At 39.1% G+C, this 22,842-nt stretch overlaps 1 protein-coding gene and 1 pseudogene across 3 annotated transcripts in view; one reads left to right on the forward strand and one right to left on the reverse strand.

Moving 5' to 3' along the window:
• Positions 1–1,014: 1,014 nt before the first annotated feature.
• The window catches only part of Napb (NSF attachment protein beta), a 49,143-nt gene continuing 27,315 nt past the window's right edge, over positions 1,015–22,842 (forward strand). Inside the window, exon 1 of one of the 3 annotated variants that reach the window (XM_076848901.2) lies at positions 1,015–1,198. In XM_076848901.2, the coding sequence (XP_076705016.1) occupies positions 1,101–1,198 (98 nt within the window). In that variant the 5' untranslated portion in view covers positions 1,015–1,100. The remainder of the gene's footprint in view (positions 1,199–22,842) is intronic. The other 2 variants (XM_076848902.2, XM_076848903.2) reach the window with 2 other exon arrangements.
• Positions 20,911–21,339, reverse strand: LOC143393508 (small ribosomal subunit protein uS8 pseudogene; annotated as a pseudogene).

The following is a 22,842-nucleotide window of genomic DNA, read 5'->3' on the forward strand; positions in this document are numbered from 1 at the left end:
CTTAGTGTCATGCTTTACTAACTTTTCCTACTAAGGTTTTGGCCCCTCTTGCTTTGCTTTGTAAAAACAGGCTTCATTTTCTTATGTAAATTTTGCTTACCAGAACCCACAGTGTATTTATTTAATAGCTTAAAATTGTCATAAATTCTCATTTCTGATATAAAAGTGATATAAAATTAAATATAAGTGATTCTTATGTTTGCTTTACCACCTCTGCTTTAGCATTACCAAACACAAATGGCCTAGAAATTATGTTAAGAAATAATTCCCTCTGGAACAATCATGGAAACCATTGGCACAGTATTGCTATCTATGGATACTTCTCTTAGGAGATTATAAGTCTTACCAGCAGATAGGGATTTTGTTCCAGGAGATCCTTTGTGGCAGGCATTATGTAAGGGATAAAAACACTCAAGGGCTCACATCCACTTAATATAATTCAGTCAATAAAAAGTAGACTGTACACATATGGCATATCTTCATTTCTAATGAAGGAGGAAAGGACCAACAAAAAGTTGCAGTTAGGAGAAAATCAGATACAACTTTGAATTTATATCAGGAAGATGAACATTCTTAGACGTCTTGTTCTGAGCGATAAAAATAACTTCGCCAGCTGTTACTCCTATTTTGGAGAGTTGTGGGGTGGGCATCACATGGTTGATGAAATTGCTCTCAGTGGCTTCATTAGACTTCGTTTTGCAGGAGGCCGAGAATTCCTTCGTCCATCTCAAGTTAAGCAGGGAATCCTGATGCTGTATGTTTTAAGTTGTCTTTACAGGAAGCCACAGGTCCTTTTCCAACTCTCCATTCTTAAAACATTCAAGTCCACCTTGGCTCCGGACACCTCCCTAGGGCCACGCCCCCAGCTCCAGAGTTGGGGAGTCAACGGTCTGAAAACCCGGCACCCGGCCTTGCCCAACGGCCTTCTGGGAACTGTAGTCGATCCTCTCGCGTCTCCGCAGCCAGGGCAGGGTCGCGGACTACAAATCCCGAAAGGCCTTGCGCTCCGCGCCTGCGTTCCCGCGGCCGTGAGAGAGGGCGAAGGCGCCACGGGCGCTCCTGAGCCGCCTGAGCAGGCTGAGTAGACTGCAGCGGCTGACATGGACAACGCCGGGAAGGAACGAGAGGCGGTGCAGCTGATGGCGGAGGCCGAGAAGCGAGTCAAAGCCTCCCACTCTTTTCTCCGAGGGCTGTTCGGGTGAGCAGCAGAGTGTGCGTGCCCTAAGGGATCTCCGTACCGGGCCCCCTCCCCAGCCGGCAGCCACCGCAGAGTCTCCCCCTCGCTCCCTGTGTCCCCCAGAACGTACCTGAAAGCCCTCAGCTCCCAAAGCCCTCTAGAGAACCCCCTCATATCCTCAGCGACCCCTTAAGTCCCCCAGAACGCCCCCGAGGTGCTAGGTGACCTCCGGCGAACCCCTTAGGGACCCCAGCATCCTTCTTGGGGCCCCCAGAACGTTCCCGGAACCTTTGGGCCCCACATGCCTTCCAAAGATCCCTCTTGGCCTCCAGTGCCACTTTATAGGCTCCTGGGGGCCCTATGCGCCCTCTAGATACTCTCCTCGAGCCCTCAGTGTCTCCCTGGGTCCTGGAGAGTGAACCCGGGGCCCTATATGACCTCCAGAGAACCCCCCTTGGATACGAAGAGCACTGGGGCATTCTGGAGGGCCAGGAAGACCCTGCTAGGACCCCCCAATGCCTCCCTCAGTCCTCCCAAACGCCCACCCCGACCCTTTGACCCCACGGTCCTTCTAGAGACCCCCCCCCTTCTTAGAACGTGCGTAGGGATCTTCAGTCTCCGCGCACACTTCAGAGCCTTCAACACGCCACGCTCTCGGAGTCCCCAGAACCTTTTAGGGGCCCTTAGTCCCCCACACGTCCGCAGAGAACCCCTGGGGTTCTCCAGGATTCCAAGCACTCCTGGAAACCCCCAAAGGTTCTCAGCCACCATCTGCCCTCCAGAGACCTCCGGGTATCCCCTCCCCATTCCCTTCGGCCCCGGAGGTGGCCGCGCGTTGGTGCGCAGGGACCCATACCTTCAGTGGCTAATGCTGGCAAAGGACCCCACTGGCGTGGCGGGTGGGATTTTGCTTTTGGCCGCCTTTAAGCCCACATTGGATAGTAGCGTCGGGGGAGGGGCAGTCAGGGGACTCATCCTGGCGCCTGCCCAAGAGTCTGGTGGCTGTCCGCTGGGGTGCAAGGGGTGGAGCCCCCATTCCAAGCGGTCGTGCAACCGCTGGCCTCTACCCAGGGGCCTTGTGCCCAATGGTCATCTAGTAGATACTCCTTGGATGAAGAAATGCATTTCCTCAGCATAGTATTTTTCCTTTGCCAAAGATTGATTCATAGCCAGGGCCTCCTGTTTGATTAAGGATAACGCAGCTCTTATTTTAAGTCAGGATCTTTTGGGAAATCCCATTAATTTCCTGTAATTTTTCCACGCTGTCCTTGGGAATGTTTTAAATTCGGACCTCTTGAAAAGCAGAGGTTGCACTGGCAGCTTGTTGAAGAAATGTGGGTTGTTGATTCTGTGAATGATTCAGCTGTTTAAGATGACAGTGGCAGAAATTTTGTGTGTGCATGCTTTCTTTTTTTCCTTTTGAAAATGAAAAATACTCTGCCATCACCGAGAGCAAATTTTTATTCTTGAGAAGGACCAGTGGTACATATTTAGCCATTGCATTATAGACACAATTTTATTTCTATACAAATTCAATTTGCACTCTTAGTTCAGAAAACACAGTCAATAGGTTTTGACTTCTTTTTGCCAGCCTGATTCTATACAGTGCCTGGTAGTGCAGCCTGTAAAGATTCATAAAGAAAAGGGGCCCTGTCCTCAAGGACACAGAGCTGGTTTCTAAATCTCTCATGTGATATGTGGATTGAAGATATGGCTATAAATTATATATTGTATTTCTCCTTTAAAGTTGTAAAGAGTATTGACTAGTATTTGGTGCTAATGCCAAATAATAACACTTTTTCAATTCACAAAACATTTAAAATTTATGCAGATAAAATTTAATGCCATAGCTTCTCACACTGGGAGGTGATCAGTGTATTAAATCAGGATATGCTTGCCTGCGAGAATCTGTACTTGGCAGAGGAAAAAGCATGACAGTGCTGAATGCTTGTCTCAAGACAAAAACTCCATTTGGCCAAAAGGTATTTTGTTATGTTGGAAAAGTAGGTCAAATCTTGAGCCAAAAATCCTAAAAAGTATTTTTAAGAACCTTTTTGTTTTTAAAGAAACTTCTCTTTGGCTGTTGTTACCCTGTCTTATTGTCAGGCCATATAGGAAAACTTCATCATTTATACTCAGTTGGCACAAAAGCTGTTGCATTCTGTGTCTGACACATAGGCACAGCTGGTCAATTTATTATCCTAGCTTTGAGAACTGGTTTGCTTTTCTGTGCCTCAGTCTCTGCTATAGATGGGGATATGACTAGTACATGTTCTAATTTGTGAGGATCATCGAGTTTATGTTTGTAAAACATTCAGACCGTGGACTTGGGAGATGATTAAGGGAATATTAATGTGCATATTTATCAAAACTTTAAAATATTGTCAACTTCATTACTTATCAAGGAAGCATAGGGCCAAATGGATTAAGTGACTTTCCCAAGATTTCAGAACCAAAGACTTGGTTATTGACCTTTTAGTGAAATAAACACCTGAAAATCCTAACCAGGTGAAGTACCATGCAAGTGTTATTTGTGTTCTGAAGACTGTATTATATCCAGTAATATTTGACTCCTGAAAAGTTCTGGGAAAGAATAGTACTTATTTCATGAGTTTTAATAATACTATATAATTACTTGAAGTAAAAAACTGGACTTAGTTTCACTATTTTAATAGAAAGACTAAGATGTAACTTACCACTAAACAGGGAAGAGAGGTGGGAGGGAATGGGAGGGAGAAGGGGAATTACACTGAAGATGGAAGGAGACCCTCATCGTTATACAAAATTCATATATGATGGTGTGAGGGAGAAGGAAAAAAAAGAGAGAGAGAAATATCTCACAGTAGATTGGGTAGAGAGAGGGGAGGGGATAGGGAGGGCAGCAGAATACAACAGACATTAATATTGCTGTATGTATGTACATGGCTGTATAACCAATGTGATCCTGCAATCTGTACACGTGGAAAAATGAGACTTCATACCCCATTTGAATCAAATGTATGATATGTCAAGATCATTGTAATGTTTTGAGCAACTAATAGAATAATAAATAAATAAATAAATAAATAAAAACCAAAAAAAGAAAGACTAAGATATATATCTTATTATATAGATATTATATCAATTTTAAATGTTTAGAGTCCTTTGTTACATGTGGCATCATATGTTCTTGTAAGCATCACCTTTCTGGACTGGAATATGTGTCACTCTACCCTGACTTCCTTCCCATTATCCTGTATTTAAAATATTATAGTCTGTCTCCCTGTCATACTCCTGAATTAACAACACAGAATTAATAACATACATATTGACCTGAGCACCATCAGAGCTCACATATTTAAGAACTGATTAGCTGGTGCTTTCAAGGGAACAGGTGTTACTTTGAAGAGGTGGCACTTATTAAAAGATACTTGGCATATTGCAGGTTTCTTCACATATCACAGATATTCTTAATATTCTAACTGCAGATTAAAGCCTTTCATTAGTTCACCTCCTCCTTTACTCAGTATTTACCCCCACCCACACTGCTTTTTATAGCATTATTGTATTCTCAGTGCTATTCCATAGCTCTTCCTTTTTTGTTGCTTTTAGTAAAATTAAATAAAAATATTCATCAATACAAGAAAACATCAAATAATTGTTCTGTGTGTAATACACAAATCCATTATTTGTCTGCTTGGTAGGCAAGGTGTCAGTGTTCTTTCCCAAAAGATTCCCCCCTCCCCACTACCTGCAGTCCCCCTATAAGGGATGCAAAATTGCAAGAAACCACTGTTAATTATGTGTTCTGTTTTTCTTTTTGACTGCAGGTTAGTTAAATAATAATGTTTTTGTAGCTATGGAATCAAACCTTACTTTTTCTGAAGGGCGTAGTATAATATAGTGAAACTGCTACCAAAAGAATTGTGTTGTCATTTAATTTGTTGCCAGAAATGAGCTATGGAATTTTGTAGTTAATTTCAAATTCTAATTTAGAATCTTAATGAATTACTAGTATGATCTTAAATTGGCCTGAGTCTGACAGTAATAGTTTTGAATTGGAAAGATCTCTTTACAAGCTTACCATCTTGTTGCTAGGAGACCATAGATTGAGGATTAGTAACCTTACCAATGCATATCAAGAAAGTGGTGCTTAAGAATGACAGTGGAGGGCTGGGGATGTGGCTCAAGCGGTAGCGTGCTCGTCTGGCATGCGTGCGGCCCAGGTTCGATCCTCAGCACCACATACAAAACAAAGATGTTGTGTCCGCCAAGAAAACTAAAAAATAAATATTAAAATTCTCTCTCTCTCTCTGCCTCTCTTCCTCTCTCTGCCTCTCTCCCTCTTTCTTTAAAAAAAAAAAAAAAAAAAAAAAAAAAAAGAATGACAGTGGAAAGATGTTCCTGATAATGCTATCTTCCCCCTTTTTTTTTCAGTGTTCTCAATCTCAGAGGTTATTTTTTTTTTTTTAAAAAAAAAAAGCTAAATATCTGGCAGTGTCATTGTAAATTTACTGAAGATCCTTACAATCTATAAGCTATTTGTAAAAATTGGGAATATTTCTTAGCATTGTAAGCTCTTATCAGTATTCTTCACTAGGCTTTTTCAATGAAGATTGTATATCTAAGTTTTTCCACAATCTAATGGACCATATGGTAGCCTTCATAAAACATTTAGGTCTTTCTCAAGTTGTGATTCATATTCAAATATAGATTGAATTTTTAAAAAATCATTAGTTTCAGATTTATTTATAGAGACAAGTGATAGTATAAGCCAATACATGTATATTTCTTATAATTTAAGAACTAGAATAATGTACATGCTAGATAATTATTATATATCATGTTTAAGAAATAGAATACAAATTATATGTGGGAAGACAATGCATGTTTTGGCTCTAATTTACTATTTTAGTGACCAAAGCCTAGTAAGTTAAACTTGGAGCTTCTGATTATTTTAGCTTTCAAATGGGCAGAGGGACAGTCATTGTTAAGAATGAATGAGGTGTGAGAATGCTTAGTCAGCTGCTCAGAGCTGTGTAACTGTTCATTATAGTCATTTAGTTTTCTGATTTTATGTCAAGTTACAATTTGTATATCAAATGATAAGTTGTCTGCAGTGGCTTTTTTCTGTTTGCAGCTTTGCATTGTTTGCTGTATCTTTCGTTTGGGAAGTCTGTTTAGAAGAGATATCGCACAGTGATGGTGTATGGCTCCTTGGGAGTCTATCCTCTTTGGTTGTTGTGTCCCAACTCTCACCTAGTTTGTGGCATGCACTAGGCACCTGGTCATTGTTGGTGGAGAGACTGAATATATTAATGTTAATCCTGTTTTTGTTTTTTCCTTTAAGAGCAAAGGGTATACCATAGTAGTTGCACATAGTAGAAAGGTACAAAGTAGTGTAAAGGGTTTCAGATGAACAATAAAATTCTTCCACAATCTTCCCTCTTCTTTTTTTTTTTCTTTTTTCCCTCTTCTGATGGTTACCATCATAATTCTAAAAAATTTCAGAACATTTCTACTTATAATTTCTTCATCAATATCGATACTGAAAATGTTACAGAATTTACATGATTTCCATTTCTTCTTTGGCCTTCTAGTTATTTCTCAATCTCCAGACATTCCCTTTAATATGTAAACAATATTTAAACCTGTAATTCTGGATCTGTGCTGATTAATGAGTGTCCAGGACACTGGATTACCCTAGTTATAGGAGACTTTACATGTTATTTTTAGACCTTTACATTGTGTTCATTTGATTAGATGATGAAGTCAGTAAAGCCTTTTGTACCTACAAGTAAATTTTAGGGACTAATACGGTTCACAGTAAAGAAACTTGGAAGTACAATTTCAGAATAACTATTTCAGTATTTAAATGCAGCTTAGTGTAAATAATAATAATTTAATTGAAATCTAATAAATCAATATTTTCTTAGCTTAAATTATTTTTTCATGGTAAGCAATTATCTGTTGATCCTGCTTTACTGCTTGTTTCCATTAGGCATTATTGTTGTATTTTGAAAGCCTTTTCAGTATCTGTAGAGGTAAACCTTTTGCTCCTTTAGAGTTACTGCTGTGGTCAATAGTGGGTAGCCTTATTTTTGAGCTATCCTTGCTTTCTTTCCTACAATAAGCCTTTATGGATTCTACTATATGGGCTCTGTTGGATCCTACTAATGGGCTCTGTTGGATTCTGATTTTACATACTTTATTTAGATTTGTTTTACTTAACAATTTTTTAGTGTATAGTCTTTATTAGGTTGAAATGTTGATGTTACAGGTACCTCATAAAAAAAATGGAGGAGCCAGGCATGGTGGTGCACACCTGTTATCCCAGCAGCTCAGGAGGCTGAAGCAGGAGGATTATGAGTTCAAAGCCAGCCTCAGCAACTTAGTAAGGCCCTAAGCAACTCAGTAAGACCTTGTCTGTAAATAAAAATAAAAAAAGGGCTGGACATGTGGCTCAGTGGTTGAGTGCCCCTCAGTTAAATTCCCAGTACCCCTCAGGGCCCCCCCAAAAACATGTAGGAGTAGAATCCACTTACTGTGAAACCATTGAGTGTTTTGGTGGTATTTCTTTGGTAACTTTCTGTTTATTTTTTTCTTTGGAATTTGGAGTGTTTAACTTTTCTATTTGTATTGAGGTTGTTTTGATAAAGTATTTTTCTAGGAAAATTTTTATGTAAGTTTTTAAAACTTTACTTGCAGAGTTCTACAACTGTTCTATTTCAGTAGTTCTTGTCACTCGTATTTTTGTATCTTGTCACTCTTTCCTCTCTTTTTCCTTGATTCTTTTGATCCTTTCTCTCCAATTAGTATTTTGATTTATTCCACTGGTTTCATGTCTTCTGCCTTATAAAATTCTGCTTTACCTTTATTACTTTATTTCAACTTTATTTTACTTTCTTTTGTTTTTCCTGCAGGCTGTTTTTGGGGAAAGAGATTTTAATTTGCTGTTTCCATGTTGTTAGTATGGATCCAAATATTTATGGTTTTATTTACAAACTGTAGATCTTTATGTATGATGTCTTCATTTTGGTTTGTTTTCCCTCTGATCCAAGAGTTATTTAGTTGTTCAGTTGTTTATTCCAGGCAGAAGAGCCTTTTTTTGTATACGAATTTCTGGTTTTACTTTATTATGATTAGACAACTTCTTGAGATTTTTTTTTTTTTTTGCCACCTAATAGGTGTTTGTGTTTCATGAATGACAGAGTGAGTATTCTCTTATCAGAGGTTGATAGAGATCTGTAAAATCGAATTACTGATTATATTGTCTGTGTCTTCTTTGTATTTATATTTCTATCTAATCTGCTTTGGAATAAAGGGGGTATATTAATGTCTCCTATAATTATTTTTTTTGATTCTTGCATCTTTTGTAGTTTCTGATTTATGAAAATAACTACTGTGCTCTGATACATACATATTCACAACTAATATGTATAATTTTGTTAATTTTATATTTAGTATTATGAAGTGAACTTTATCGCATTTAATGCTTTGGAGCTCAAATTCTGCTTTGTCTGATTTCAGGATAGTAATCTCTGTTTTCTTGTAGTTTGTATTTGTCTGCTTTAGGACTGCGTTATGTAAGAGGATCATAACTTGTCCAGTTGCCACATGCTCTGTGCTGGCCAGCTCCCTCTCCCCTTGGAGCCTGTGGAGGCCATGTGACTGATTTGAGGAGGTATCAGTGGAAGAGACAGGTGATCCTTCTGATCCAGAGAATAGGGACCACCAAGGCAGCTGCCATGGGTTTTCCTTCCCACCCCCGCTTCACAAGAAAATAAGTATATCCCAGATAGATGCTTTCCAGAATAAAGAATGGTGACACTTAGAGAAAGAACCAGTAGCCATAATCATCCTGCAGTAATCAGGAAAATGAGCAAGATACACCTTTGGGAGATGTTGGGGTTATTTGTTGTTGTGACAAGTCTAAAAAAGCCAATTGATATATTTGGTATACTTTTGGCTATTTTAAGCCTTACAGAATGGCTTTTAGTTGTGTTTCTTGTACTGTCTTTCTTTTCCCTTCATTTAATTTTCATTCACTTGGTTGTTTTCGTTTTTCTCCTCTATAACAGTAGAACCTATTCTTTTCTGAGATAAAACAAAGACTTCATTTCTGAGATGATTTTATCCTTTTCTGTCTTTCAAGAATTTATAACAAAACTTCATCTTATTTTTTGTACATTTCTGGTCTGAGTTTATATTTTTACTTTTATGATGTACTTATATCTGCAAGATTTTGTTAAATATTTAAATCATATGGGGTTGTTGTTTTCCTCTCCTTTGTGGTTGTTTTGGGAAGTACATTTTTGTCAGCTGCAGTTTTCCTTCTTACTTCATAGATGGTAGCTTTGTGTGAATACTGCTTCTCTTTTCTGTTAAATGTTGTCAAGTTTCCCAGGCCTACATTAGCACAGGTTTTTAAGATGGGAGATGAGGGAGTTGAGTGACTTCATAGGTTCTGAGTTTGCTCTTTTCTTTTTTTAAAATATTTACTCTTAAGTTTTAGGTGGACACAATATCTTTATTTTACATTTATGTGGCGCTGAGGATTGAACCCAGTGCCTCACACATGCTAGGCAAGCACTCTATCACTAAGCCACAATCCCAGCCCCGAGTTTGCTCTTTTCTGTTAGTACAATTAAATGCAATTTCTGGGCTGAATGGTGTTATATGGAGGGGTGGGTAGAGGCTTGGTGTTTTCCAGTTCTGATACGCCTTTCTTTTGGAAAGATTCTGAATGTATCTCCATTGTTTGCCTGCCTTCCTTTCACTGCAAGGCTTCATAGAGCAGCCTCCTCATTGTAAGTTGACCCCTCTGTGCCAGAAGCAGTGTCTTCTGGAGGCCCTTCTTCAGTTTCCAGCTGTAGTGCTCCAACCCTCCAGGTCTTACTCCTGGTCTTTCCTCACTGTGATGGGACTAACCCTCAGTAAGGAATACTATCACTGAACCTCCACTGCAAGGACTCTTCTGTACTCCCCTCTTTGGACCACAACTCCCTCCTGACTTTAGCAGGGGCTCTGTTGGATCTGCTGGTTTAGTATTTGTGTATTTAGTCAACATTATCCTTTAGAAATTGAAAAATCATCAATTATTTTTTAAAGATTGAAAATTTAGTTCAAAGATTTAATTTTTATAAACATTAAAATTTACTATTGGTAGGGTTGAGGTTGTAGCTCAGTGGTAAAGCATTTGTCTAGCATGTGTGAGGCACTGGGTTCAATTCTCAGCACCACATATAAATAAGTAAAATAAAGGTCCAACAACAACTAAATATATATATATATATTTTTTTTTTTTTTAATTTACTGTTGGCAAGTAAAGTTGTGTACAACAGCCATTTCTAAGTTTACCTGATAGTTGCTACTCTTAGCTTTCTTATGTATTTATCCTGATTTTATTTATTACTGGATCCAGTCTACACATATTTCCCTCCATAAAAAAAAATGACTGCTCTGCCTATCAAGCTGAAACATTGAACTGTTGCCAAAGTAAAGTCCAGCTAACTTTCTTTGACATACCTGTTCTCATCAACTATTTCAGGAAATTATGCCTTAACACAGGTACTTTTTGTCAAACAGTCCTTAAATGTCTCAGATTGTTTCCTGTGTCTGAGAATCTATAATTAGTTTTTTCTTACATAAACAAAGTGAAATGCTCACAGAATTGAATCCAAGAATCCAAGGCGTATCACTGAGAGCTGCTCACCTCACTGACACAGTGCTGGCTGCTGGCCAGGTAGTGTTTCTCTTCCTATCTTCATCCTGATTGCTTATGAGAACAAGCAGCTGATAAGAGACTATACATTTGAAGTGTCAGACTAAAGCTGGGGCCCTGGGCTTGCTAGTGTGCATTGAGCCTCTATATTATCAATTTAATGAAAAGACAAAGGAACTTTCAAAAGCGCCTCAGTCTTCTGGTAACAGTCTTTAAGAATTCATATTAGGGGGCTGGGGATGTGGCTCAAGCGGTAGCGTGCTCGCCTGACATACATGCGGCCCGGGTTCGATCCTCAGCACCACATACAAAGATGTTGTGCCCGCCGATAACTAAAAAATAAATATTAAAAAAAAATTTAAAAAAGAATTCATATTAGCATTCTGGAGAGTCTCCCTCCTGCCTACCTTTTTAAAATATATATTTTTTATTTTTAATTTGCACTCATACATATTTATGGAGTACAATGTGACACTGCAATACATGTAGACAATATAATGGATCAGATCAGGGTATTCTATATCTGTCACCTTAAAATTTTGTCCTTGTGTCAGAACATTCAAAATTCTCTCTACTAGCTTCTTTGAAATATTGAGTTAAATCCTACTTAGCTGTGGAATATTAGAAGTTATCCTATCCACCTGTACCCCATTAGCCATCCTCTCTATCCTCACCCTACCCAAGCTGCTGACTACTGGTCTACTCCGCACTCCTGTGAGGTCAACATTTTAGCTTCCACTTATAAATGAGAACATATATTATCAATTTTTCTGTGCCTGACTTATTTATCTTATTTATGGTAGAACAATATTCTGTTATATGTATCTACTACATTTTCTTTATCCATTCATCCACTGATGGACACCTGGGTTGATTTCCATATCTTGCCTTCTGCCGTTATTTACAGTGTTCCCCTGGAGCCATGATCTCCCTAGCTGCAAAAATCTCTACTTTTTCTATCTCATGAAAAAACTAGACTCTTTTGAAATATGTTAAACCCAGAAATAAAATAATCAAGTGTGATTTACAGAAATAAAGCATCAACTGAAAATAAATTGATTTTGGAGTTGATTCTATCATTGAGTAAGTACTTAAACAGATTTTTAATTTGTCTCTCTAGTTCTGAATACTTAACTATATTTCCTTATTGCTTTGAGGGACATATGGAAAACTTTTTAAAAACTGTAGTGTGGACAGGTTTTTCCACCCAGGTACTATTAAGCAGTCAGCATTGTCATGTGGCCTGGGCAGGCCCTATGCTGGTCCCCTAAACCCAGAGATTATCCTAGTGGCTAAGGAGACACTGCTGGTAAATAATTGCCGCAGTCTCTGGCTGGGCACAAATCACGAGTCTCCACACAGCTTGTAGATTCAAACAGCAATTCTTTATTCCCGAACTCACACCGGCCGTCTACAAACACGTTCTGGGGGAATCCACGTTCTCTGCCCAAATCCACTTCTCCCAAATCACTCTCTGCCAAAATCCATTCCGCATGGGCTTCTGTCTCTCAAAAAATACTGTCTGACCCTAAGCACTCAAGAGGAACTCAGCAGCAGGATACGCCCTATTCCAAAAGAGGAACACCCTAATCTCCTATTACTAAACCACCCTATTCTAAAGGGGAAACACCCTACTCTCCTATTATGCTAAATTGCCCTATTCTAAAGGGGGAACACCCTAAACACGGATCCTGCCCTGGTCCTTGAGCAAGGTCACCTTTCAGAAGTCCTTCCACTAGACAGCATGGGAGTAAGCTGGCAAGGAATTTGTCATACCTACTTGGCTGATGGCTCCCAGCATCTCCCCCCTTCTGATTAATTAAACAACAAGTAATGTGGCTTAAGGACCGTGCCTGGTAGGTTGTCCAGTTCAACATATGGCTCTTACCCGTCATTGGAAAACTGACCTTTAGGCGTCAGCCTCCTGTCTTAGGTTGATACCAATGCAACTGGATCATACCCGTCACTGACTACCGGTCCAGCATACAGCCATACTTGTGGATAGGTCTATGCACCAGTGGGGGGGTGAGGTTCTTTGCCTCACCTCTGTTGGCCCCCAAATTTGGCCTTGGTGCCAGTGGGGGAGTGAGGTTAATGTGGCTTAAGGACCGCGCCTGGTAGGTTGTCCAATTCAACATATGGTTCTTACCCGTCATGGGAAAACTGACCTTTAGGCAACTGACCTTTAGGCGTCAGCCTCCTGTCTTAGGTTGATACCATTGCAATTGGATCATACCCGTCACTGACTGCCGGTCCAGCATATAGCCATTGGCCCCCAAATTTAGACCATCACTAGCAGAAGGGAGGAGGATACAGAAATGCCACGACACCAAGCCAATTGACAGTTCCTTTGGAAAAATTGCATCATTGGTGACACCATCAGCAAAGATCACTGGTGACACCATCAGCAAAGATATGCCAGCATTACCACAATTTGCTGCACTAAACGTAGTTACATAGTCCAGGCAAGTTCTGTAAGCAGTTCAAAGGGGAGGAATCTATCAATCTGTCCGTCTCCTCCCAAAGTCCGTTTCCTCCCAAAGTAAGTTGACTCCTTGATTGAGCATACTTGTTGAGTATATTCATTGGGATGAAGATAGGAATTCTGGCAATGATGCTAAAAAGACATTAACCTGAAAAGAATTATTAAATATAATGAAAAGGAAAGGTGAAAGTAAACAAACAGATCTGTTAACCTCCTTAAAAAACAATCCTTAACAGCTGTTTACCTGATTTAAATTAGTAAACAAGCAGATATGTTAAGCACCTTTAAAAACAATCTTTAACAGCTGTTTACCTAATTTAAATTAAGCCATTTAAATCACGTGAATAAAAAAAAAAATTCGGATCCATTTTCTCATGAGCGCTCCTCATATATAAAATACGCACACACAGACATACAACACAAAACACAAATGTGCAAACAAACGTACAACACATAAGATAATAATAAAGGCCTTGTAGCTTTGCCTAGGTGAAATCTCCATTGCAATGTTTAAAAACTCTATAGTCAAAAAAAAATAAAACTGATCAGAAAAACATTAACCTAGGTTTGTATGAGCTCAAAAAATAAAAATAGAACCTTATGATGTGGGAAAAATGCAATAATAAAATAGATATTGAAAAAAGCATCCTTGTTAATCACTGTTGCAGATGTAAGAATGGCCAAGCTGGAGTTCTGGATATCAGCTGTTATGGATTTGAGTCAAATCATCTTCTTTTCGATTTGTAGAAATTGCTTTAGTTAGTCTTTCTGGAATCCAAATCGGCTGCTGTTCTCCCTGTGGAAACACACAAACAGAGCCCCGACTCCAGACAATCACTGGGTCTGGACCTTTCCATTGTCCTGTTAGAATATCTTTCCAAAGAACTTTAGGCTTATGCACATTTTTTGGATACATATGCCTTTCCGCAGCACTAAGTCCTGATGAATCCAAATTTAAAAAGTTTAGAGTAAAAAGCGTTATTTTAAGTTTATCTTTGGGGGATATATACCCCTTTCCAATTCCCTCTTTTTGTTTTAGTAAGTACGTTTTAATAGTTTGATGAGCTCTTTCAACTATGCCTTGTCCCTGTGGATTGTATGGAATTCCTGTTATATGAGTAATACCAAATGATGAGCAAAATTGTTTAAAAGAGGTAGAGGTATAGCCAGGACCGTTATCAGTTTTTAACTGCTTAGGAACGCCCACAGTGGCAAAATTTTGTAAGCAATGAGCTATAACATCTTTAGTTTTTTCTCCGGCATGAAGGGAGCCCATCAAAAATCCGGAAGAAGTATCAACTGTAACATGTAAATATTTTAATTTTCCAAATTCTGGCAAGTGTGTGACGTCCATCTGCCAAATATGGTTAGGTATCAGTCCTCTAGGATTGACTCCAAGATTAACTTGTGGTAAAAAGGTCACACAATTTTGACATTGTTTTATTATATGTCTGGCTTGTTCCTTAGTTATTTTAAAACGCTTTTGTAAAGTATTAGCATTAACATGGAATTTTTTATGAAAATTCATAGCTTCTTCTAGTGTAGAGAAAATATGTATGTCATGTGTAGTTTTATCTGCTAAATCGTTGCCCAAACTAAGGGCTCCAGGCAATCCTGTATGTGCTCTAATATGTCCTATAAAGAATGGATCTTTTCTGTCCCAGATTAGACTTTGTATAGTGGAAAACAAAGAGAAAACAGTAGAAGAAGGGGAAATCCTACCAGCATCTTCAAGAGATACTATAGCATTAACTACATACTGACTATCAGAAAATAAATTAAATACAGAATCTTTAAACATTAAAAAAGCTTGTAATACTGCATTAAGCTCTACCTTTTGAGCTGATTGTTTGGGTACTAAAAATGTAAAAGTTTGATCAGGGGTAACTACTGCTGCTGTACCATTATTTGACCCATCAGTGAATATTTTTGGAGCATTCATGATAGGGGTTTTTCTTGTCATTTTTGGAAAAACTACAGGATGCTTAGACCAAAAAGACAACAAAGGATTAGATGGTAAGTGATTATCAAATGAAACATTAGATTTACACATGATTATTGCCCAAGTATTTAACTCATTAGCTAACTCATCAATTTGATCCATAGTATATGGAGTAATAATTTTATTGGGAGAAATTCCAAACACTCCCTTCGCTGCTTTTATTCCTTTGAGTATTAATTGTCCTACAGCCTCAGGATACCTAGTAAGAATAGTGTTAGGAGAATAAGATAAATGTATCCACAATAATGGACCTTCTTGCCAAAATACTCCTGTAGGAATATTTTTTGTTGGTAGTACAATAAATAATAAAGGCAAACTTATATTAATTCTATCCAAATGTATATTTTCCATATATGTTTCAATAATTTTCAATGCCTTTCTTGCTTCAGGAGTTAACATGCGAGGTGAGTTTGGATCTGATGGACCTTTTAGAATATCAAATAAAGGTCCCAACTCTCCTGTTGGTATGCCTAGATAAGGCCTTATCCAATTTATGTCTCCCAATAACTTTTGAAAGTCGTTAAGTGACTTGAGTTGATCTACTCGTATTTGAATTTTTGGTGGACGGACCATGGTTGAGGATAATAGAACTCCTAAATAATTAATTGGAAAATTTAATTGTACTTTATCTATTGCTATCTCTAGATTATAATTTTTTAATAAGTTTGTAAGTGTGGCATAACATTCCAGCAATATGTTTTTATCTTTATGTGCCAATAATACATCATCCATATAGTGAAATATTTGTAGTTCAGGATTTTGATTTCTAAGTGGCTGGATTGCTTTATTAACATATATTTGACACATAGTTGGACTGTTAGCCATCCCTTGAGGGAGTACTTTCCATTCATATCTCTGATCAGGACCTTCATGATTTAATGCAGGGATAGTAAATGCAAAACGTGGACTATCCTCGGGATGAATTGGAATTGAAAAAAAACAATCTTTAATATCTATGGCTAAAACATGCCAGGTTTTTGGCAAAGCAGACAATTGAGGAATCCCTGATTGAGCAGGTCCCATAATAACCATCTCATTATTAATGGCTCTTAAATCTTGCAATAATCTCCATTTACCAGATTTCTTTTTAATGACAAAAATGGGAGTATTATGGGGAGATATGGAAGGTTGTATATGTCCTTCCGCTAATTGTTGTTTGACCAGATCATGGGCTACTTGTATCTTTTCTTTAGTCAGGGGCCACTGAGGAACCCACACTGGTCTTTCTGATTTCCAAGTAATTTTGATTGTCTCAGTGGCCCTTTCTGAAAATCCAACCCATGTCTGTCTGTTCCTTGATCTATTTGAATTGGTGCTGCTATACCTTGTCCTTGTTTTCCTAATCTTTTTTCTTTCCTAAAACCTTGTCTAGCCCTAGTAGTGGGCGCATTAGGATTGATGTTATTTGTTAATGTCAAACCTAATTGATCTAGGACATCTCGTCCCCATAAATTTATAGGAAGATGATCCAATACATAGGGCTGTATAGTTCCCTCACAACCTTCAGGATCCTTCCAATCTAATATCATTGCACTTCTATGGGGATTAGTAGCCACTCCTAGGCCTCGAAGCGTTTGAGTGGCTTGTTGTAATGGCCAATGTTTTGGCCATTCCTTACTAGATATGATGCTAAGGTCTGCACCTGTGTCCAGTAGCCCATTAAAGTCGTGTCCTTGAATATTTAGTTTTAACATTGGGCAAGAATCTAAATTTAAAGACAACATAGCCCAATCTACACCTGTGGAGCCTAATCCCCTGGAACCTCTTTTTACACTATGACTAGGAAATTTATTATGTAGGCTGGGTATTATTAACAACTGTGCTATTCTGTCTCCAGGTGAAATTACTGATATACCTCTTGGAGAACTAGCTATAATTTTTATTTCACCTACATAATCGGGATCAATTACCCCGGGACTTATCATAAGTCCTTTTAATGTAGATGAACTACGTCCCAATAATAAGCCTACTGTCCCTTGGGGAAGAGGTCCTTTTATTCCTGTGGGAATGATTTGAATTCCCATCTCTGGAGTTAGTACTGCTCTGGCAGAGGCGCAGATGTCCAACCCTGCGCTCCCTCGGGTTTGTCTGATGAGGGATTTAATGGACAATGTGTCCTGGGCACTACTCTGATGGTGTTGCTGGGTTCCTCCACTGCCCCGTATATTTGTGGTTGTGGGCCCCGGAGCATTGGGCCCGGCTGTCCGTTTTTTGGCAACGGAGCCTGATGCCTTTCTCCACGGTATCGTGGGTAAATACCTGGTCCTTTTCCGTTTTTTGGTAAGGGAGTACCCTCTATGGTAGTTTGAGAACGGCATTCATTAGCCCAATGTCTCCCTCTACGGCATCGTGGGCAAATACCCGGTATTCTATTTCTTTGATACCTAGTTTTGTTAAATCCTCCTCCTATGGGGCAACTCCTTTTAAAATGTCCTGTTTGTTCACAATCATAGCATGTTTTTGGCCTGGTATCTAAAGCCTGTTGTACTGCAGCTGCCAAGACTTGCCCTTGTTCATTAATATCTCTACATAATTTAATATATGTGTTTAAATCTTCATGTCTCCATGGTCTAATAACCTCTCTGCAGCAACGATTTGCTTGGTCATAAGCCAGTTGTTTTATTAATGGCATTGCTTGTTCCGTATCCCCAAAAATTTTGGCAGCCGTTTGAATTAGCCTATCTACAAAGTCAGCGTAAGGTTCATTAGCTCTCTGTATTACCTTAGATAGCTGACCTTGTAAATCTCCATGTCCTTGTAAAGTCTTCCATGCCCTAACTGCGTCTGCAGCAATTTGTGCATATATAGCAGGATCATATTCAATTTGTTGCCACTGACCCTCATAAGGTCCTTTTCCTAGCAACATTTCTAAATTTCTTTGAGGGTAACCGGCTGCTGCATTTCTCCTAGCTGTCTCTGCACAAAATTCCTCATTGGCAACCTTCCATAACAAATATTGTCCTCCATTTAGCACAGATTTACACATGCTAGCCCAATCTGCTGGCGTCATGTCCAAGTTAGTAATGGACTCGACCATGCTCACCGTGAAGGGAGCTTGGGGACCATAGGTTGTTACAGCCTCCTTTAACTGCTTCACTGTTTTAAAATCTAAAGCACGGTGAATTCGCTGCCCTCCTACCTGTTCAAGTACAGGGCATGCTAATCTTTGAGGTCCTGTCTCAGGATTCCATTTATCAACTACGGGGTTTGAGGGCCACTCAGCTGTCTCTATCGGTGGGGCTGTTGGTTGAATTAAACCCTCTTGTGATAAAACGGAGTTAGTAACAGCCTCCTGTTGTGGCCTTTTTCCTAACAACCCCTTTTCCTTTAAATTTTCTTCCTCTGTCTGACTAGCTGGAGAGACCTTCTCTTTTGCTTGATCTAAAATGTCTTTCACCATGTTCTGAACCTCTAACAATTTACTTAACATCTTTTCAGTTTGTTTTAATCTACTATAAAGATAACGCAACCCAATAAGATAACACAAAACAAAACCGAAACTGAATGAAGCAAAAACAGAATAAAAAATCGTTGTATCAATTTTCTCTTCCTCAGGGCCGACAAACTTCAAACCTTTAGTCAACCATTTTTTCCAGTTTGCCTGAGAAATTTCTAGGGATAGGCAGCTTGAAAGAAAAACAAAATAAATCAAAAGAAGAACACATTGTTTTCTGAAATGGTCACCCATTCTCTCGCCTTCCCTCAGGGGCGAGCAATTTCACTTACCTCCAAGTTTCAGACGTTCCGCGTACAGGCCACCAGATGCCGCAGTCTCTGGCTGGGCACAAATCACGAGTCTCCACACAGCTTGTAGATTCAAACAGCAATTCTTTATTCCCGAACTCACACCGGCCGTCTACAAACACGTTCTGGGGGAATCCACGTTCTCTGCCCAAATCCACTTCTCCCAAATCACTCTCTGCCAAAATCCATTCCGCATGGGCTTCTGTCTCTCAAAAAATACTGTCTGACCCTAAGCACTCAAGAGGAACTCAGCAGCAGGATACGCCCTATTCCAAAAGAGGAACACCCTAATCTCCTATTACTAAACCACCCTATTCTAAAGGGGAAACACCCTACTCTCCTATTATGCTAAATTGCCCTATTCTAAAGGGGGAACACCCTAAACACGGATCCTGCCCTGGTCCTTGAGCAAGGTCACCTTTCAGAAGTCCTTCCACTAGACAGCATGGGAGTAAGCTGGCAAGGAATTTGTCATACCTACTTGGCTGATGGCTCCCAGCAAATAATGAAGAGGAGAAACTATCTTGTGTGGTAGGGTACCCCACCTTGTGTATCCTACCTTATGTCCCACGTACTACTAACAGTGATTCCTGATTTTTAGTTCTTTGATATGGTTTGACATTCCTTCAGGGTACTCAATGATAGAGATGAATTTTTTCTCTGGTTCTACATGCATATCATCACAATGCTGTCATTGTACCCTTTGAGATATTTCTACTCTGATGTCTTGTGATTTTAGAGGCATCTTTATTTCTGCCTCTGCAGTTGTCACCTTTTTCTTACAGGTACATCTTCTTATGTGTGTGCCATTAATTCCCACCCATCTACTTTGATATCTTCCTCCTCCCACCCACAGTTTTAAAATTGTATGTACTATAGTTGCCAGTGGGATACAGTGCTCCAAAACAGTGATTACTCAGGATGGGGTAAAATCAAGACTTCAGAGTATTTGAGGATTAATTTGTTTTGATAGCTGTGTTTACTGGCCCCTTGGTGAAACATTAGAGGAATGTAGTGAGGTTGGATGTGTTCTCATAGACCACTTCTGTCCCTGAAGTTTGATGTGTTTTCTTTAGCAGTCTCTCTGTGGGCAAAGTATTTCTTTCCTGAGTCTTTTCTGGCAGGTGTTGATCTCAGTCAAGTGTTTGCTCAATAAGCGTGATCAAAAAGAGGGAGTCTGCCTTGCCCCTGAAATTGAGTGGGCTTTTCCACTACAGCTTCAGGGTAATGGTGGTTCAAGGTCAGAATTCCATAATACCAAAAACCACTTAATTTAGTTTGTCAATTTAGTGCCATGTGATTACATTATATTACCTTATAAGATAGGTTCTTTCACACAGTGTCATTTCTGTTTTCAAGATCTTCTACCCCTCTGTGGGGCTCTATAGATAGCAATCAATGGGATTAATTAAATTTGAATTCTGAATATTGTTCTTAATACTTAAAAAAACTAGCTTTCATATGTGTAAAGCAAAGCAATTGGAGTAATTTCAAAAATACATTTTTATTTTTAAGTTTTATAGCTATGTTCTGTTTAAAACAAGTAAATCTTCTTTGGTATTTTTAAAGTGAAACTACTTCTGTTTCAAGGGTCATTTAATATTTTTATAGCAATCACTAACTTTGAAGCCAAGAGAGTTAGCCTGTACTGCTATCCTAGGCTTTTAACCACTGTGGGCCATTGACCTCCAGATACCATTTTCTCTTCTTTAAAATGGAGATGGTGTCTTTTGTTGTTGTTGTTGTTTTTGTTTATTTGTTTTGGTTTTTTTAGAAAGAGAGTCCAGTGAGGCATTTTATTATATGAATGTTTTACATTCCTGGAAAAAGAATCCTAGGAATTTTCCTCCTGTGTGTTTTCTTGCTTCTTCGTGGTCCAAGATGCCAGCAGAGGTTGTCAATACAATGAAACCAAACTGACGGGATGGGAATAGATTATTCTGCCATTTTTCTAGGTCTTTAAGCTGCACATCAAATCTGGGGCTTATCACTCCACACTTGTTTAACCTGTCTGTGAGGTTGACAACAATTTTCCCAACTCTGTGATCATCAGTGATTTCAAATTCACCAACGTAACCGTGCTTCATCATCCCAGTTAGAAACCGGACAATGACTTTGGAGCACGGCCTAATAGGGACCTGGCGTTTGCCTCTCTTTTCGGCATTGTTGATGCTCTTGAGAACATCAGCCAGGACATTCAAGCGCACCATTATGGCGGCACAAAAGCTGTGGTTCTTGTAATAATGAAAATGACATAATGTGAAAATATCAGGTATAAAACCTAGCATAATGTATAAATTTTAATATTCTTAGCTCGTTCTGTCTCTGAAAATAATGTCACAGTGGTCCACTTATCCTTTTGAATATGTAGCCCTTGCTGCTCTGAGGCTTATTTTCAAAAGGACATATTTTTTTCCTCTATTCCCCCTCCCTGACAGGATTAGAGAGACAGTGTTATCTTTTTTCTTTCCCTAGTTAATTGTCCCTGAACACACCCACCACAGGAAGAAGATATATCTACCAAAGGATCTAAGAAGTGAATATCTAACATACCATTAGAGCACCCTGGGACCCCTTACCAGAGCACACCTGGAATGCAACCTTTGATGAGTTACTTTAAAATCCTTCTGTTCCTCCTGATGGCCAGAATCACAGCCTCTGGGACTGGACTCCCTTGTGTTTCTCCTTTGCTAGCAAAGCAATAAACCTTCTTTTTCCTTTTTCTCAAAACCATGTCCTTATTATTAAAATGTCATGAATTGGCATCTGGAGTAGGCCTGAGCTTTTGGTAACAATAATAGGATAATGTACATTTTAATTAAGCTAGTTTTAAGAATGATTGCACTGTAATTGCAGTTCAAGCTTCCTGGTACTCTTTAGGAAAAAAGACAGAAAGAAGCAAGAAGTTTGTCTTCCTTAGTTCTATCGAGCTATGGCTAAGATTGAGAAGACTCTCATATTAGGAACTTTCCATTTGGGAAACCTATTGGCTAATTGTTTTTTTAAATATGTAGACTTGAAATGGAGAAAAAGGGATCATTAAAGTGTGAGAGAAAGCTTTTCTTATTCTGATGCATCCTTTTTGGTGTGGCTTGTGGCCCCCCTGTCATTCCCGGTGTAACATAACCCCCAAATGTTTTTGAGGAGTGGGGGGAGCATATATTGAGATATAGTTCACATACCATATGATTTATCTATTTAAAGTGTATAGTCCAGGGATTTGTTTGTTTGTTTGTTTAGTATATCCAGAGCTCTGCAACCATCACAACAATTTCATCCCCAAAAGAAACAGTGTACCCTCTAGCTGTCATTCTTAAACACATACATTTTTTGAACACCACCAGCTCTGGTGTGTCAGTTTGTTTTGTGTTCCTGTAATCTTACCTGAGACTGGGTAATATTACAAAGAACAGAAATTTTTATTTCACAATTGTGGAGACTGGGAAGTGCAAGATCAAGGTACTACGTGTCTTAGTCTTTTTGCTATGTCCTTACATGGCAGAAAAGCGGAAGAGAACCCACTCACACAAGGCCTTTCTGTAGTGACTTAATCCATTGTATAGCAGCTTAGTTCATTCATCCTGAATTTACCAAAAGCTTGGTCCTTGTCCCCAATGCCAATCCAATAATGAGGACACGGTTTTGAGAAAAAGGAAAAAGAAGGTTTATTGCTTTGCTAGCAAAGGAGAAACACAGGGGACTTCAGTCCTAGAGGCTGTGATTCCACCCAT

The sequence above is a fragment of the Callospermophilus lateralis genome, chromosome 3, assembly GCF_048772815.1.
Source record: "Callospermophilus lateralis isolate mCalLat2 chromosome 3, mCalLat2.hap1, whole genome shotgun sequence".
NCBI lineage: Eukaryota > Metazoa > Chordata > Mammalia > Rodentia > Sciuridae > Callospermophilus > Callospermophilus lateralis.